Genomic DNA, 18,543 nt, shown 5'->3' on the forward strand with positions numbered 1-18,543 from the left:
CTATGTAGTAGGTACAGACAAAGAAAGTTTTCTACTACAAAACTTACCAGTTTTTGGCATGACTATTTTTCCTTCAAGAACTATACTTGACTTCTCAATCTTTTCAAAACTTAGTTTAAAAGAAAGTAACGCAACCATAATGCTAACATGTTAAAAATCACTGATAACATTTTCATCACCACAAAACTGACAAAACAATTTCTTAGCATGCTAGAAAGAAAATTAAAAGAATTTTTGACTGGCATTTTAAAATAATATTTTTCAGAGCTTTTTGGATTTTTTTTAGCTTTTTGTAGATTTTAGAAGTAGTTCGGTAGTAAACACAGATTTTCATGTACCTGTATAATATGCCACCCTTTAGCACAGTAGTTTACACATACTCAACCCTACTACCCCATTTCATATCAAACCCCTCTAAATTCCTTTAGTGTGTTTAGTCTTCTTTTCAAGGTAGAATTGTAGAAAGACACCTCTGTTCAAGAACATCACACCCTAGGCCTGAACAACAAGATACCAGAACAGACAAAAGCAACCTTCAAGTCCAGGACTTTAGAGGAGCTCCAAGGACTATACATGCTGTGAAGAAGATGAAGATGAGGAAGAAGGGATTCCAAAGACCCCAGACTCAATTCCTGAAGGGACATGTCGGGGGCAGAATTGGGCAGACCCAGGAGGTAGATAAACCTGGGATTGGATGGACCTTATTATAAAGTCACAGAACCACTGCCTGGGTGCGTGCATCATGTGTATTCCCTGGGCCTGAGGGCCTGATTAAACGATCTGCTCTTTTTATCTTATACACTAAATTGGCCTGGAGTTTTTTTCTCTGTGGCCTCTTTAGGTTACACTACCAAACTTAACTAACTTCAAATCTCTGAAACAGTCAAGCAAAACACATACCTGCAATTGGAATATTCTGTGATACTGAGAGCTGTACATCTCCAGTCCCAGGCGGCATGTCAATTACTAAATAGTCCAGCTGACCCCAGTCAACCTAGAAGACAACAATAAAAACGTATGTGAAGATTTAAGTGTTTTTATTTAAGGCACTTTGCGTTTTAGCGCAGTCCTTGTTTCCTCTGACGCACAAAAAGTGAACCCAGGACACCTCAAAAGACTAATACTCCAATGCCCTCTTAGTCACTCTTTCAGCACAGGATCAAACATTATTTTTCTAAGAGACATATCTTTGCTGATCACTTAAAACTATGAGTTCAATTTTACTATAAACTTCATTGAGCATAATTCTTTTTTAACTATTTTCCTGTAAAAAAGTAGAAATAACTTAAGACTCTTTACTTTGCAGCTGCGGTATCACAGGTTAGAAGCAAATGTTAGGTAAAATTCAGGCTAAAAATCAGGTGTTTGTGCAACAAATATGGTTTAGGAATTGTTTCCATTAATTTAAAACTACTTTTGCTTCCTTCTTGTTACTTGTTGAAATTACATATAAATATTTTTCAATTTTTTTCCATTTTGTTGTTAGAAACTTAGAGCCATCACTACCCATTTTTTTCCTAGGGAAAAAGAGGTGTTGGGAGAAAAAACAAAGAAACAAAACACCCCAGATTTGTTAAATTAAAATCATCAGGTATAATGATACAAACTTACAACACACATAAGACGTCGTAAAATAAAAAAAAAATTTGCTAGACATCAAATGAGAGTAACCATTAAAGATATCAGACTCCAACATGAGAATGCTGTGATTACTTATGTTCTTTACTAGGACAGGTTTCCAGGAAAGCTGAATAACTCTTTCTAGAGCATGGTGCACTGTGATAAATGTTCTTTCATAAGAACAGAAATGGTCCTAGGCCTACTCTATATAATGTAAAGTCTAGTTATACTTTGCCTAAACATTTTCCAACAGTCTAACTAAGCTTTGGGAGATCCTCAAATCAATTCTGACATGGTGCAGGTTAATACCAGTACTATCTTACTAGCCAGCAGTAATGTATAAGGTGTTTCATCTCTGCATTACAGAAGCTTTAGAAATCAAAACCAGATTAAAAATAAAGACCCACAAACATCTCCCCCTCATTTTCCCCTCTACACAGACATAATGCAATTATATGGTATGTTTCTGACTCATACAACATACATAAGATACAACCGTACGAGCTGCTTTAATACAGGAATATGCCAAACTAGAGCACTGTATTTTACACGTTCCCTCAAGTGTCATTTTAACAGCAAAAAAACAATCAACATTTTGCCAGTGCCCTAGTTATTATCATGGTAGTAGTACTAGACCCTGTCAGGGCAACACATTCATTTTCATTCAGTTCTTGTATGGTTGATGATCTTCTAGGGAAGCAGATGTGATGTGAAATCCAGATCACTAACGCAACGTGCACTCCAGTGAGAAACGGAATTTTTCAAGGCAGACTGATGAAGATGGAAGATTTCAGAGCACTTATAAGAAAAGAGGGATGAGGAAGATTAGTTGCAAATTTGAACTTTAAATGTCTAAATTAGGGACTCTCAGGCACACCTCCCTTTCCTCATTTTCTATACAAAGGCTTCAGGAATACTAAATGGTGCCTAAGACAGTCACGCTAAACAGGAAATGCCATTTATGTCAAGCATGGCAAATACTGCACTTTACTTTTTCACATTTAATATTGATCTAGATCATCTATATGATCTATATTTTGTCAACAAAAATGACATATGCCTAACAGATTTCTAAAAGCAATTAGCATTCGTAATTATATATTAATAATTATTTTGAGACTACATAACCCTAAAGAAAGATTACATATATGTGCAAAAATATACATACTGAAACAATCATGGGGTAGAGAAGCCAGTTCATCTAAATAAAAGTCTGTCTTTTACTTTGGTTTTCTTAACTAATCTTGCATGCTTATAATGCCAGATAAATGCCAGTATTTATGAATGTCTCCTTTTCCAGTAAAAATTCCTTTGCTCACCTGAAGGCATGAACTTCAAATTTCTATGTTTCTTAATTAAAGATAAACCATTATAAAGGTGACAAATTGAAATTATATAGATGTTAAAAAGTAGTATTTACAACATGAGTAAATCCATGTTCCCTGAAGATTCACAACTAAAAACATGTGAATGTTTTTATCTTCTTTTATACTTATCCTCTGTAAGTAAACTTCATAAAACTCAATATGCAAATCCAGATTTTTTGTAATAATCACAACCATTTCAAAACACTAGATAGTTACAGACAGTTTTAGCTTTTAAAAAGGATTAATTCAGAATACCTTCCTCCCCCATGTCCTCATGAAGGCTGGTCCTGGCATCTTTTGTTAAGTCCAAATTTACAAGTCCAGTAATCATGTACTCCTTCCTTAAATGCTTCTATAGAATAGAGTGAACAAACTGGATTTTTGCTTTCTGCCTTGCAGCAAGATGCAGTCTGGAAACACAACTACAAGCGGCAGAGCACTGCTATTATTCTGACACAGTTTCTAATAACTTTGTATGCCAAAAACACTTGCTTCTCAGATATATTCCCAGAAAAAAAACCTTGGATGTTGAGTATTTTTAAGCCCTTTTCTCCATGAGCTCAAATTCAAGTCCTTTTAAGTACAGCACTGCCTCATGGAGTAGTAAAGACAATCCAAACCCCATCCTTTATCAAAGGTAACTGGAACAAAAAATAAATACACTGGGTTTTTCCCCCAAGTTAAAAGCTGCCTGGTTTTGCATACACTTGCTGGTTCTAACTTTAAGCTAGTTCCTCTTGTAAACAAAGTGACTTCCTGGGTTTGGCCTATAGCTTTTCTTTTCACTCTTACCAGAGGTTTTGCTCCTCCAATCTCTTCAAGCATTAGTCTTCTCATCAGGTTCCATGTGATCCTCCAACATACCAAGCACTACAGTTCCCCAAAGAAAATATCTAGACCTACTCCATTCCTTTGTGCAACGCTAATGCAGATGACCTCAAACACCAGTGCTCAAAGCCTTTCCCAGGCCTTCTGTTTCGTGGGGAAACACAAATTGCTGCTCAAAAAGTGACTTCCAGAGCTTACCACATACAGTAAAATGGGAGAAAGGGTAAAGAAATAAGAGGGCCCCAGAGCTTCCTGCCTCAAGCTTCCTTAATAAGTGACCCCATAACATCCAACACGCACTTTCTGGATTGTCCTATGAGTAATGATTTTTAATAAAGTTACAACCTTTGGAAACAGATGTTAGTAATGGAATCTTAAGCACATGGTGAATCTCATGGCAAATCTCATTGCTAGGCAACAGGAAAAACACTCTGTTAACACATAGTGCAATTAAATTATAATGCTTTATTTAATTTATGGTACTGGAAACATCTTAATTCACATATTTTCTTTAAATTCATGGATTGAAAAAAAAAAAATGAGCTGTCTATCAAATGACAGACACTGTAATACTTATAAATTTGAGCACAGAAAAATGGAGAAGCTACACCACCATCCCAGCAGCAGTGGAGAGGATGTCTTGCCACTGTGCAGAGTAAGAAGACGATAGGCTTTCATCATACAAGTTCAGAAAAGGCCCCAGTAAAGACGACAAGGTGCGCAAGTATTGAGCACATGAGAGAACTACCCTCTACAAACCTCTCTGAGTCATGCCACTGCTGTGGAGCTGAACTGGTGACAGTCAGATAGCACACTAGATTGGAAAACCACTCCTCATTAAAACTAATGTTGCTTTTTATTTTGGATGTAGTTAATTCGCAATTTCATTTTCTTCTTTTTCATTTGTAATTCAGAGTAAGAAGGGAGAGCTGGACCACAACAATATAGCCATAATTTCTGGAAAAAACTGAGCTAGTGTTTTTGCCCACTACTGAGTGGTATCCTCTGGACATATGGATTTGCTCAGACTTAGGTTGGGAACTCTGCACATCACCCCGTTTCTCTCTGTGGATTTTCTCTTCATTTGCTTCTATTCTGCAAGGAGTAGATGATGAACACTGTGGAGTTCAGTTGCTTCTCCGTTACCCTCCCATAGAAGTACAGCAGTATGAAAATCTTCTATTAAACAAATTATTTAACGTAATTTGGATAATTTGTTATAGAAGTGTACATTTCATTTCATGGCTGGGCTTTGCGAACGAAGATTTGGGAAGGGCTCTACCCACGCCTGTTGCAAGCGCGTTGGTGGCTGAAAAGGCCAATACAAGACGGGCATGTCCGATTGCAAAAGGCACAGCAGAAAGACTCCTTAGGAGGTATATTCTGTGAGGTACAGTTCTTTCTGCATTGTCTTTTCTCCTCGAGAGTGATCCTGTGTGTATTCTCAAAAGAAGCAGCCGCGTTATAGATGGTGTGTCTCCAGACCTCCTGATTGGAGGCCAGAGTAGACCAGTGATGTTGATCAATATGGCCAAGGCTGGGATGTTGTTTCAGGGAGTCCTTGTATCTTTTCTTCGGGGTTCCTCTCATGCGGCAGCCAGTGGCAAGTTCACCATAAAGCAAGATCTTAGGGAGGGGTGGTCCTTCATCCTGGAGACGTGCCCTGCCCAGCGCAGCTGTGTTATCATCAACATGACCTCAATACTTGTGACTGCTGCTTGTTCTATAACAGATGTATTGGTCACATAATCTGACCACTGGATGTTTAGGATTGTACGGAGGCAGCGTTGATGGAAGCGTTCTAGGAGTCACAGGTGGTGGCGGTAGATGACCCGTGATTCAGATCCATATAAAAGAGTAGACAGCACAATGGCTCTGTAAACACTGACCTTGGTACTTTTCTTCAGGTGTTTATTTCGCCAAACTCTTTTATGAAGCTTTCCGAAAGCACTCTATGCCTTTGCTAACCTGTTGTCTATCTCTCCGTCAATCTTACCATCCGAGGAGATGAGGCTGCCTAGGTAATTAAACTGTTGGACTGATTTGAGCTCTGATTTGCCACTGGTGATATGAGGATGATGGAAGACTTCCTGAGGTGCAGGTTGATAGAGAACTTCTCTCTTCTTTAAGCTGACTTCCAGCCCAAAAAGCTCAGTAGCCTCAGCAAAGCATTTCATTTAATAGGAGAAGAAATTCTAGGTCTGTTACTAAATTTCAGCATAGGAGAAAAAAACAGGGGAAAGACATTTTTAATTAAATTTACAATTGGAACATAAAACCAGAGGAGTGGCTTTTTGAAATCTACTATAGCCATTTATTCAACATCATTAAAATGGAAAGTATAATCAGGCTGTGCTATAAAACATTAATTTGAATGCAAATCCTGTTTATATACATCAAATTTACCAAATCAGAACCACTAGTCCTCATGTTCTCAATCAGTTCCAAGAAGTGTGTCTGTATGCAAATGTGGTAAATGAGCTCAGACTAACAGCATATTACAGTAAACGAGTTCCCTTTGCAAGCAATAGGTGGACAGCAGCTACAAAACCCTGCCTTGTACCATCTGAAATCTGTCAGCACCTTATTATGTACTGTTAATGTCGTTGTCCCTCTAATGTGTACAGTATGTAAAACATTTCAAACCATAGAAATGTAATTGCGTTTTCCTTAAGTATAGCATTCATCTTTTTTAAAAAAGGTTTAACTTGACATTTATTGTTAAGCAATGTAATTAAGTGCCATGTGCTTCTGTGTATTTTCCCTTGCTCAGAAACCCCACGAATTCTTCTATGTAAATTACTTTAATCAATCATTCTGTTTATGTGACAATCCATAATCAAAACTCCAGATATGCATTTTGAGTAAGGGTCCCAAATAGCAAGTTAAACCCAAGGCAAAGCATAGAGATATAGATGACATTTCTACTGAGAAATGAAGCCTGAGTATCCTCTGTGCATGAGGCAGAAATGATAGAATACTAACACAGAAGATGAATTGCTACTTGTGACTTTGAAATAATACTGTTGTTTCGTTGTTTGGTAAATAACAGAAAACATTATTTACTTGTTCTTATTAAGAGGAATACACGCAGAGTTTCAATTAAGCATTATGCAGGTGGCAAACTTGGCAGCAGCAAGCCAAACTCTGAACATGGGTATCAGAAAAGCATCAAAAGCTACACTGCAGGCAGCTTAAGGTCTATTCCTGCCAGATCTGTCCTCCTAACTGCTTCATGTGCATATAAATGATTTAATAGTGCCAAACAGCTGAACGAATTAAAGAAATTACATTCTTAAATGAAGATTTATATAACTGTTCACATGTATTTCTGTGTTAAGATAAAGCATTTCTTTAAAATAAAAAGTACATATTTAAAAAAAAAAACACCAAACATGTATTTGAAAATATTTCCTTGAAAAATTACTAAAAGATTCTGCTTAAACATACATGGACATTGAGAACAATTAACTAGCTTCACAAGGAAAGAAAACAGATAATTTAGGAATAGTATAATGACACATGGCATTTTAATCACACTTTTTAAATTTAGTTTCACAAGTATTTGAAAAAGAAAGAAGACATTCCCCAGACACATACCAGAAGATTTTTAGCCCCTGTGGAAACTTTCTCTCTGGCAGTATCATAACAGGATATGCTACAGTGCTTAACACAACTCGACACTTTCTGAACAAAGACAACTGCCCCTCTGACTTGTCCTCTGGTGCTTAACTGATCTCAAAGCCTTGCAATCTAACACCATGAAAAACAGATGCACTGCAACAGTTCAAATTCCCTCTAAGGTATTTCTGAGCAGTCTGTTCTGCCAAGTTCAGAGAGAAACTGAGGTGAAGCATAAGAACAGTTTGCTACAAAGATCTCCATAATGAGAAGGAAATTCTCCTATTCATTCTCAATATAGACTAAGAGTAACTTTTAGAAATAAGTGCCTCGGAAGAACACCAAGGTTCTGTTCAATTCAACAACTAAAACAGAAACTGGCCTTCTCCTCTTCCTCCCTGATGGTTTTTAATAATGTTAAGAACTGAAGGAAAATGCAGTAACCTGAAGTTTCTGTCACCTCCATTTGTATAACCTACGAAACTAAAAAACTGCCAGAAGGCCACAACAAAGACGACCACAATAAGAGGTTATTCTCTGCAGGGTGCTCCAGGAGATGGAGAGAAGGCACTCAACACCAAGCTTCTTCAGAAAGCCCAGTCAACATCGTGTCAGCTTGAAGGGAAGATGAACACAGCTGTGGGACAGTCTGGTATGTCCACAAGAGTCTGGGAAAAATCTCTGGGGATGACTGAAAAGGAATAGTTCTGATAGAAACTGTATCAGCTCTACCAGGTATGAGGAGTTTTCATGAGATGTGACTCATTTCCCAGGGTTTCTTCTCTAAAGGAAGACAGTTTGAGAGACAAACTTCTATTATGCATTCAGTCTTGAGACTGATCATTGGTCTGCTGCTCTCTCTACCCTTGACCCACAGTTTGCACTACGTAATTTGCAGAAACTTTTCTTCAGAAATACACCTTTCTCTTTTTTTTCAGGTTCTACAACACAGAACTGTCTGTAGTTCAGCTACTCTCATATGACATCGGGAAAATAAATATGGAATGAGGCAAGTGTCTATTCCTACATCTTCTTGCAATAAAATTAAGCACAAAAGTAATATAATAGTAACCAAATCAGAAGTGGGCTAGCATCCCATCATCTAATTAAACCAATCACCAGGTAGATACAGCGATGTTACACGTCAACTAAATTACAAATTCTCTTTGAGTTCTCCTTACTAATACCCAAAGGCAAAATCATTGTTTAGCTATCAAACCCCAAGCCAACAACACATTTTTCAGGCAGTATTATCAGGACTCAGTTTAAGCTTATAAAATTTATATAAGCTGTCTGATTCAGATTTTCCCTACAACAACAACAGAAGGAAATATTACAAGTGTTGGCAACAAACACCAAAAGGGAGAAGCTTATTAAGTCCACTCCCTCTATGTATTTCAGCCTATGTTTCTATAATGATGTCAAAAGCTGATATATAATTTAAGACTGAATGCTTAAGTTATGCAATGGAAAGCGATGTTCCTAAATTTCTTCACAAGTTATTTAACTTCCTTAAGCTTTAGTTCATATTCTGGTACAATTAAAAGAAATTATCAATTCCTTACTGGGGTACCAACAGACTGTTATGGGCACCATTTCATGCCCACCATTGAGACATTGACTTTACATTAGAGCTTAAACTAAAAATCATTAGATTAAAAAGTTCAGAAAACTCTTTTTCTCAAACACAATGTATAACACTTTTTTGTACAGAAAACAGAACTTCCACAGAGGCCAGTCTAAGGCCTTCTGAAAAAGGACTACCCAAGAAAATAACATGATAGATGTTATTCAAGTCACTTAAAATGCTGCTGAAGAAAACCCTCCAATATTACCATAAATAGTGCAAGAAAAACTGAAATAAAATCAATTAGATGTAGACAACTGAACTGATATATATATAGGAGACTGGTCTTCTGCCTAGTAAGATCTTATCAGATCTCAAATAAGTAGTAGCCTTACGGTGAAACATTAATTTTCAATAATAAAATGTTGGTTTTCCTTTTTTTTAAATAACTTGTTTTTCACAAATATGGATAAGGATTCATCCTCCAAAATTTCTGTACTTAAATTCACAAGCATATCCTCCTCAGTCATGGCATTCAAAACAGTCTCTCCCCTGAAAACGAAACCAGCATTGGAGAGCATGTTTGAATTATCTCAGAGCACAACAAACAATAATTTCAACAAGAACTAACAATAATACTGCACAAAATATAGAACCTTTTAACTACACAGGAAGATTCGAGAGGATGACAGTGTGAAAAAAGAATGTAAACAGGAGCATGTGTGAGAGCCAGTAGAGCAGACTCATGACCATGGAACTCTGATTGTTTAGTTGGTATATGTTATCTTTTTAAAAAATTGCCTTTAAGTCAGAAAGGAGCAAGAAAAATTGCATATACATTGTCCTTACAAAAAGTGGAACACAAAGTGCATTAAAGACACCGATAAGATGTCAAAATGAAAATAAATACATTTTAAAATTTTACACGTTTTGCAGTCACACACATAACAGTCACAATTTAAAGATGTACTGAATGTCTTATTCCTAGAGTATTAACAGTACTTACTACAAATTAGACAACAGATAATCTGTGAAAGCATCACATACAGATTGCCAAAATACTGGCTATGCCTACAGAACTATGCTTTTGCATTCACCAGTGTCCTCAGTTACGAATCTGCAACAATGAAGTGTTACTTGTATTCCAAACCCAATTAAAATAATTTGCTGAATGTGCTGATACCATGAGTTTCAGGGACATACAGTGATTACTACCAAGCAAGGGACAGTCTTCATATTTTAATTCACTTCCTAGGGTTTTTATTTACCTCCAGTTCTTATTTAATTTCTACAGAATAAGCTGTTTACATCTAGCAGAAAAAGTACTTTAAATGAGTATCCACTTTAGCTGCATAGTAAGAACTGTATTCCAACAACAGCATTCTGCTAGAACATAATCCTTCTTTTAAAAGATACTACTGATGGAGCAAAACACACTAAGAGGAGAAACATCTTCTGCAGCTTCATAAGTAGTACAAAAAAGGAAGGTTTTTCCTTTGTTAGAGAGGGGGAGGGGGGGTAAAAACCCACGACACCAATCTCTGGTACCTTAAGCACAATTACTTTACATTTGTGTCAATCACTTGGGATGTGAGAAATAATCACTTTCTACAAAGAATACTGGTACAAACCCTGCTGCTATTCTTGGATATCTGCAGTTATTTTCTAGGAGCCAAAGAGACATGGGAGGATAGTTTCAGTGAAGGATCAATCTGTCAGCTTCCAGCAGTCAGAATGCAAGCTGGATTATTAAGAAGAAAAAAAACAACTCTGTGCAATCAGTTTTATATATAAATTCAGTATTAACTTTAAAAGCTGTTTATACAATTATATTGATTGTTATACACTATGCAAAATTAGTGTGCAATGGTAAACAATATATCAATGTTCAATCAATGTTCAGGGATGGAGAGGTTCCACTTTTGTTTTGATCAAAAAGATGAAAAAGAAAGGCTGAAAAATGGGAAAAAAACATGCCCAAAAAGCAGCTTTGGTGAGCTCCATCTGCATACTCAGAAGCAATCCTTTCTGCTCAATCTCCATTGAGCAGAAAATTTCAACCCATTTGGGATCCACACACATTTCTGAGAAAAGAGCAAGTCGTACAAGCCCAATTTAGCAGGCATGCTCTAAATGCACCTGCCACTGGTAACAGTAAATTCAACACAAAGGTTTGCACTTGTGGCCATCAAAAAAACAAGACTTAAACCAAAAACAAAATCACAAAGCCTGTGGTTCTGTTGTTATAATTGCTGCTATTTAATATCATAATTAGACATACGAGAGAACCTATCTATGAATAGCAAGATGTGAGTTTTAATTTCCCAAGCAAGTGGCAACCATGTAAGCAAGAATGCAAAAGTCACAGAAGCAATCAGGACCCTACATAAGGCCTGTAGGTCAGGTGTTCACCTGGAAAGCTAAAACTTCAGACTAACTGAATTTCCTCACAGATCTGATCATGTCCCCCCTTCACCTGTCTAGTTCTGGCCCCAAGAATCTTGTATCACCAGCTGTAGTTCTGGTTCAGGTTCTCACTGCTGTATGTGATTTCAGGGCACTCTCCTGGGCAGCAGGTAATACAGCCTTAAATGCCAAACTGAGAAAGTACCAAACTTTCAGCCCCCATGTCCAGGTTTCCAAGACTGCTACTGTGAACAGAGAAAAAGCCTGTGAAGTTCAACTGAAAGAAAGAAACTAACAGAAGATGCTCAATTTTGGCTTTAATCTCCACTCCACACAGCTGTCCAATAAGGTCACATTTAGGTGCTGAGATTCAGGACAGAGAAAAAGTGAGACACAGCCCATAGGATTTTCCTAATAGCCCTCCTACATCTTCAGTACTGTTTACCTCCAGTTAGTGAACCACCATTGACTTACACCACTAATATCCACTTATTCCACCCCAAGCTCTAAACTTCAGCATTCCAAGATACAGCACCTATCTGCTAAGGCACTGCCAAAGAGCCTGAAGGTACCTCCAGGAGAGCAAAGTAACCCCCCAGTACCACTGGGAATGATAAGTGATGTATTCTTACCACACAAGGTATGTAGTGGCTCCAGGCTAGGCTTTGGTTCAACTTTTCATTCCTGCAGGCAGGGCACCTACCTCTTAGGCACAGCAGAGCAATGCTCCATCCCTTTTTGCATCTAACCTACAACACCCTTATTATTGGAGAAGAACAGAGAAAGTAAAAGAGTGGCATTAGGTGTCTTCTATTCTTTGAAGAAGTTCACGTAAATAATGGAAGTTTCATTTAGAAAAGAAAACAAGCAGTGCCTGCTTTTTTCCTAGTTCCTCTACCACCAGTATTCCTGTTTAACAAACACTTCAGATCATGCTTAAACCACTACCTCTTTCTAAGAATGAAGTTGGATGCCATTTAGGTACAAAAGTCAATTCTTTGTTGCAAAAAAACCTTAAACCTCAAAACTGTTTCCTTTAAAACCTCGAGGGGAAAAAAGAAAAGAAACAAGAGAAAAGAATAAAAATAAAAAAAAAATCTAGCCTCAGCACATCCATTTTGAGACACCATGAGCTCTCTGCCATTTCTTCCTGTCTAGTCAATGAACCCAGCAAAACAGCTGCATGTTTTGTATTTTTGTTTTATCCAAAGGAGGGCATACACATGCATACCTGTGTAATCTGTTTGAGAGATGAGACAGGAAGCAGAGTAAAGAAAACACACTCGCAGCCTGTTCCCACAGCAGCAGTAACTGCACAGTCACAGTCATGACAGCTGAGGAACCAGTCCAAGAAATGTTTGCTGTAAATACATTCTCACAATGTTCTTAGGCTTTTTTTTTGCCTTTTTTTTAATCCTCAAAGACAGTTAAAATACACTTACTGCAAACGCTTCCAGTACAGCAGTAAGATGTTGGGTAATGGGTTTGTATTCTTCTGGCTTTCCTAACACTTCTTTCTATGATTGTCAATTCCTTTCAGAGACTATAAGCCCTTTTCGTATCAGCTGCTAATGCAAGCCAGTAAAGCAACAGGGATCTGTACGGATCCCACTTCATTAAGGGAAGAAAGACAAGAGAACAGGTTCTGTAGCTTCAGCTGGAAACAAAAAGAATCAAGCCCATATCAGTTCAGTCACAGTCACCTCAAAACACACAGGAACACTCAAGTCAAAGGGTGACAATAGGAGTACTCTAACTGGAGGGCAGAGGGGTGGAAAGAAGGAGCTTCCTATCATCTCCCACACATCTGGCTGCAGTACATCTCTGCATCAATGTTTAGTTTCTTATCTCCAGAAAGTACAATCATATCCTTTAAACACATACATGGTGATTGGGACTGGTTAAGGCAGCTCTCTCTGGACAGACAGGACCTTTCCAGGTGATTATTAGCACTTGAGCAAATTAGTGACGATTATACGAATTCCTGTACAGGCTTTTCTAAACACCAACATGGCAGTTGAAGCATGGTGTAGAAATTAGTGTCAAGATTTCCATTGATTTCAGCGAGTTCTGAAGGAGAAGAAACTAATTATTTGTCCTTTAGTCTTAGCAAAATAAATATAACAAAAAACGAGTATAAGAACTTTTAAAACATTCTTTTATAAGGTGTGAGTAGGTCCTCTGCTTATCTTGCTCTTGAAACAGTTTCCTTAATTTCACCGATAAAACAAGGGATGAAAACTGACCTTCCTTGTTTTAAATGAAAGCTTATTAAAAACCTCAGAAAAAAAAATCTCACAAGTATTCATAGTTATTGTTTACCATCTGCCAGCAGTAGATGCAATCTTAGTAACATATTAAAGTGCAGTTTTAGCATTGAAAGTTCAGTGTTTTTCCTCTTTTCAAAATATCTCCGCTAGCACATCTTGATCTTTCTAAACGGAACAAATACATCATACTTAGGTGTAGGGATGAAATGTCTGATCTTTTCATTCTTGTACTTTGGATCACAAAAATAAAAATGGAAAAGCATTCCAACTCCCTAAGATGCAACTGCTCTTATTGTTCTGAAGAACAGCAATGTCTCAACTTTTTCTTTTTTTTTCCCCCTAACTGTAAGGTGGCAGACTTTAGCCTGAACTAACAAGCTCTATGTCCCTCTCAAGTTAAGGCAACTCATAACAGATGAAATAAACAGAAGAAATATTTCTGTAATTGCTGAAACGCTGGCAAATTTTTCACTGTGTGACACCTGGTGAGACTACTGTATTTCAGAATTATGCACTGCAAATATAAACACAGCTTTGTAGTTTATAATATAAGCACAGTTTTGTTTAGCTCAATGAAATGCAAACTGTAAATAACCTGCTACTGACTATCTGCCTCAATTACTTGCAGATTGGGTAAATACATGAATATTGTGAAACACATGTCAATTTTGAAATTAGTAAATATCCTAAGATGGAACATGTTGCCAAAACACAAAATATAGAAAAAACAGAAAATATTAATCAGCATTAAGTATATAGGCTTCTGGTACATATACTCTGTGGATACAGAAATGAGTGTCCACAGACTCTTAAATGTGTGCTAAAAGATTAAAAGATTACAAAAGTTTGAAAAACACTGAGAGTTATTCATGTTTCTGATCCCCTTTGCTACAATTTCCCACTGCAGCATCTCACTACTTTCCTGTCTTGAGAATTTAGTACCATAATTAATTTGGCAAGTTAAATGCCTTCAATAATAATCTCTTGACAGAGCACCCTTCCTAAACCAAAAAGTGCTAAAATCCATAAAAAAAAAAAAATAATCATCTGGCTTCACTGCAGAGCGCTTTCTTCCCTTGCTCTTTACATTTACAATAAGAATAATTTGCAGCATTGATTCACTATTACTATTCTGGGCATCCTTTCAATTCATTTAAAATATAGGTACAAAAAATCAGAGCCATCAACTTGTTACTGTTGTCTTCCTCCTGATCCAATACGTGCCATTCTCAGCTAAATCCCATTTTGCTACTCCCTCTCATCCACTAATACAGTCTCATTCATTTTATACTACTGAGACACAGTTTTTTGCCCACACTTACAATGCTTTCATCTTTGACATTTAACATGTAAGTGACAAAACACAGTACAATTGGAACTTTCTGCCAATTTGCTCAAGAATGGATCTGAAGGATAACAAGTTTTTGCTATCTTTAAAATCCAAGGCTTGCACCTATTATTTTAAGACACTGTCAAAGAGTATGAAGGTCAATCCAGGAGAGAAAAATAATCCCTCAGACAGTACCACTGGAAACGACAAGTGATGTATTCCCAGCACTCCAGGTATGTAGTAGCTCCAGCCTAGGCTTTGGTTTAACTTTCCATTCCTGCAAGGAAGGGTACCTGCCTCTTACGCACTGCAATATTCAGTGCAGCAATACCGATGTCCCCTTCTGCATCTAATCTACAGCAGCTAGAAAGAATAAACAGACTCCTTTATTAGTGGAAAAGAATAAAAGAATGGCATTAGGTCTCTCTCTATTTTGAAATCTTCCATGTAAGTAAGTATCACCAGTACTCCTGTTTAGCAAACACTTAAAAACATGCTAGCTTTCAAATTCATGTCTCTGGAGTCCACTCCTGAAATCATTCCTGCTTGTCTTTCTTCTAAAAAATTGGTTATCAAAATTATTCTACACATGCATCTTGTTACTTTAAGGTGCTTTTCTCTGCCATCTTCGAATTTTTCTTAGTCCAGTTCAGACTGTAAATTATGCAGGGCTGACACTAATAGCAAGATTTTAAAAAAAAAAAAAAAAAAGAAATAAAAAAAATCAACCTATCATTCTCCACGCACTACAGAGGACAGACAGATGTCTTAAAACTGAGTTTCACAAAGGTCTGTATCCTAGGCAGTAAAGTACTAAAGTCAATGCAAAAAAATTGCCAGAAGGCTCCAGCAAAACCTTCTTTATGGCATGGCTACTCAATTCTAAAATGCCTGAGAGCACATCACTGCATGCTTTAAACCTCTCCTAGATCAAGGTACTTCCATAAAAACAAGAGGTATGATAGGAAAACAAAAAATTATTTTTTTTTCATAGTTCATACTAAGGATGCTTATTCAAGAGATAAGGCTTATTTGACTTTTCTGTCTCTGCCTACAGAGATCTGATCAGCGCTTCTACAGTCTAAAGAGACCAGAAACGCTACGGAGGAAAAACCAACTAGAATCAACTCAGTTAGGTTGGAAAAGACCTCTGAGATCATTGAGTCCATCCTAGAACCTAATACCACCTTGTCAACTAGACTATGGCACTAGATGCCACATCCAGTCTTTTCTTAAACACCTTCTTGGCGACCTGGGCACACTGCTGGCTCATGTTCAGCCTGCTGTCAATCAGTATCCCCAGGTCCCTTTCTTCCTGGCTGCTCTGCAGCCACTCTGTCCCCAACCTGTAGTGCTCCATGGGCTTGTTGTGGCCAAAGTGCAGGCCCTTGGTCTTGTTGAACCTCATACTGTCGGATTCAGCCCATCTATCCAACCTGTTCGAGTCCCTCTGCAGAGCCCTCCCACCCTCCAGCAGATCAACACTCCTCCTGTTGGTGTCATCTGCCAGTTTGCTAATGGTGGACTCAATCCCCTCATCTAGATCATCAGTGAAGGTATTAAACAAGACTTTGTCCCTGCGGGACACCACTAGTGACTGGCTGCAAACTGGATACTGAATAGGCCAAAGTCTGCCCCTGAAAGTCGGTACACTTGTTGATGCCCCTTCCTGTTCAACTGAGTATTGAAAACTATCATTTCATTGTCACTGTACCCCAGACAGCCTTGGACCAACATATCTGTTTGTGAACAGCATGTTTAGCAGGGCCCCACCCCTAGTAGGCTCGCCCACCAGCTGCAACAACATGCTATCCAAGCTAATTTGCTTGGAACCTCCTAGGACTTCCAAGACTGCCACATTTCTTACTACATATTGCAACTTACATTCATTACCTCTTGTGCTATTACTGTGCATGTCCAGGAAGAATCTATCATCACCTTCTCTGTACATATCCATTTGGTAGTTTAAGACAGCAGTTTGTACCTCCCTTTAACTGCCTCAAAACCAAAAAAACCCTAATTCTGAGTGTCTCTCTACGCATTACATGCTTCACTCCCCCTTATCACCTTGATGGCTCTTTGCTGGAGAATATATATGCAAGGTAGCGTGTGCCATCAGAAGTTAAACAATTGTGTATGTATCTGCAAAAGAGATTTTAATTTCTGATGAATATCAGCTGTGGTGAATGCCACTGGTAGTTTACACTGATCTCAGGCATATTTAACAGATATATGTCACTCACACACACATACACACACACTTTGAGAACCTGAAACACAACAGTTATCGTGCTCAGTAGAGAAAAGGTATAATAAATTCATTTTATAAATATAAAAAAGTATCAAAGGAAAATGTTTAGATTTACTTGGAAGTAAATCTAAGTCTTTGCATGTCTGTGCATCTCTCAAGAAGTGATAACTCACTACAGTGCTGAACACTGTATACACAGAATGATGTCCCAAAAATGTGAGACAAAAAAGACAGTACATGGGCACAAACAGAAGCCGAAGGACAACTCTTAGCAAACCATACTAATCAATCAGGCAAATGGCTCAGCGTGTAGTATCTAACTGCTTTACTGAAAATGTTCTTGTTGTGTATTTCTTCCAAATCAAATACACATTATTCCTCTTCATTTGGAAAGCTTTCCCCCTAGTTTTTCCATTGTTCTGTTTGTAAAAAAATGTATTTACACACACAGACATGTAAGATGGTGCAAAACTGTGCAAATTTACAGGATGAAAAATTTATAAGATTTAACACAGTTATGAACACACATGCCAAACGAGATCAGACTGATGTGTACAGACACCATATACAGAACATTATGCTGCATAGAACACGCCCAGTAAAACAGTCAATTGTAGCTATTTTACCGAGTATAAATACACTTGCTCTCAATACCTTATCCATTTTTATCTTCCCATGTGCAGCATTAACATATAGCTAAATAAAGTACATTTAAAGAAAATTTGTCCCCAAATCCACATATGCAACCTTTCCAATTTAAATGGTGGAAAGAAGAATGCCAGTAACTACATATACACTTCTCAGTAGCAACTGCACATAAAAATTTACTAATATGTCAAACAAAACCAGTATTGAACATCTGTAATTTCCTCTATAGAGATCAGTCACTTCAGACTGATCAAAAACTCAAAATAATACAGCCTCCATAGTCTTTGCTCTCCAAAATTAAATACTACTACTGTTTCCAAGTTAATTTAATCCCAAATCTTTACACATAAATTTTTACTGTGCCATTCACTCGACTGTTGCTTTTATGGCAGCTTTCTCAGAGAGGCTCTTGAAATATCCCAGACCTCACAACCCACACTCTGCTCACTTCCTCTCTCCCGACCTTTTGGCAGAATAATTGCCACAATATACTGCAAGGCATACAGCAGGATTATGCCTGCACCCTTCCAATTGCTCCTTTGCCACTGACCTGTCAAGATGTCCTCAGAAAAAAATGAGAACGGTACTAGAAAACTTACCATACAGACTGTATGGGACAGTGGTAATGACTATTT

At 37.6% G+C, this 18,543-nt stretch overlaps 1 protein-coding gene across 1 annotated transcript in view; it reads right to left on the bottom strand.

Annotated features, from left to right (window-relative positions):
* NUBPL (NUBP iron-sulfur cluster assembly factor, mitochondrial) overlaps nucleotides 1-18,543 on the bottom strand; it is an 86,423-nt gene that overhangs the window by 32,419 nt on the left and 35,461 nt on the right. Inside the window, exon 7 of the mRNA XM_051806287.1 lies at nucleotides 901-994. Within this exon, the coding sequence (XP_051662247.1) occupies nucleotides 901-994 (94 nt within the window). The remainder of the gene's footprint in view (nucleotides 1-900; nucleotides 995-18,543) is intronic.

This window comes from Manacus candei, unplaced genomic scaffold, assembly GCF_025592945.1.
Source record: "Manacus candei isolate 608988 ecotype Guabito, Panama unplaced genomic scaffold, ASM2559294v1 h1tg000067l, whole genome shotgun sequence".
Lineage (NCBI taxonomy): Eukaryota > Metazoa > Chordata > Aves > Passeriformes > Pipridae > Manacus > Manacus candei.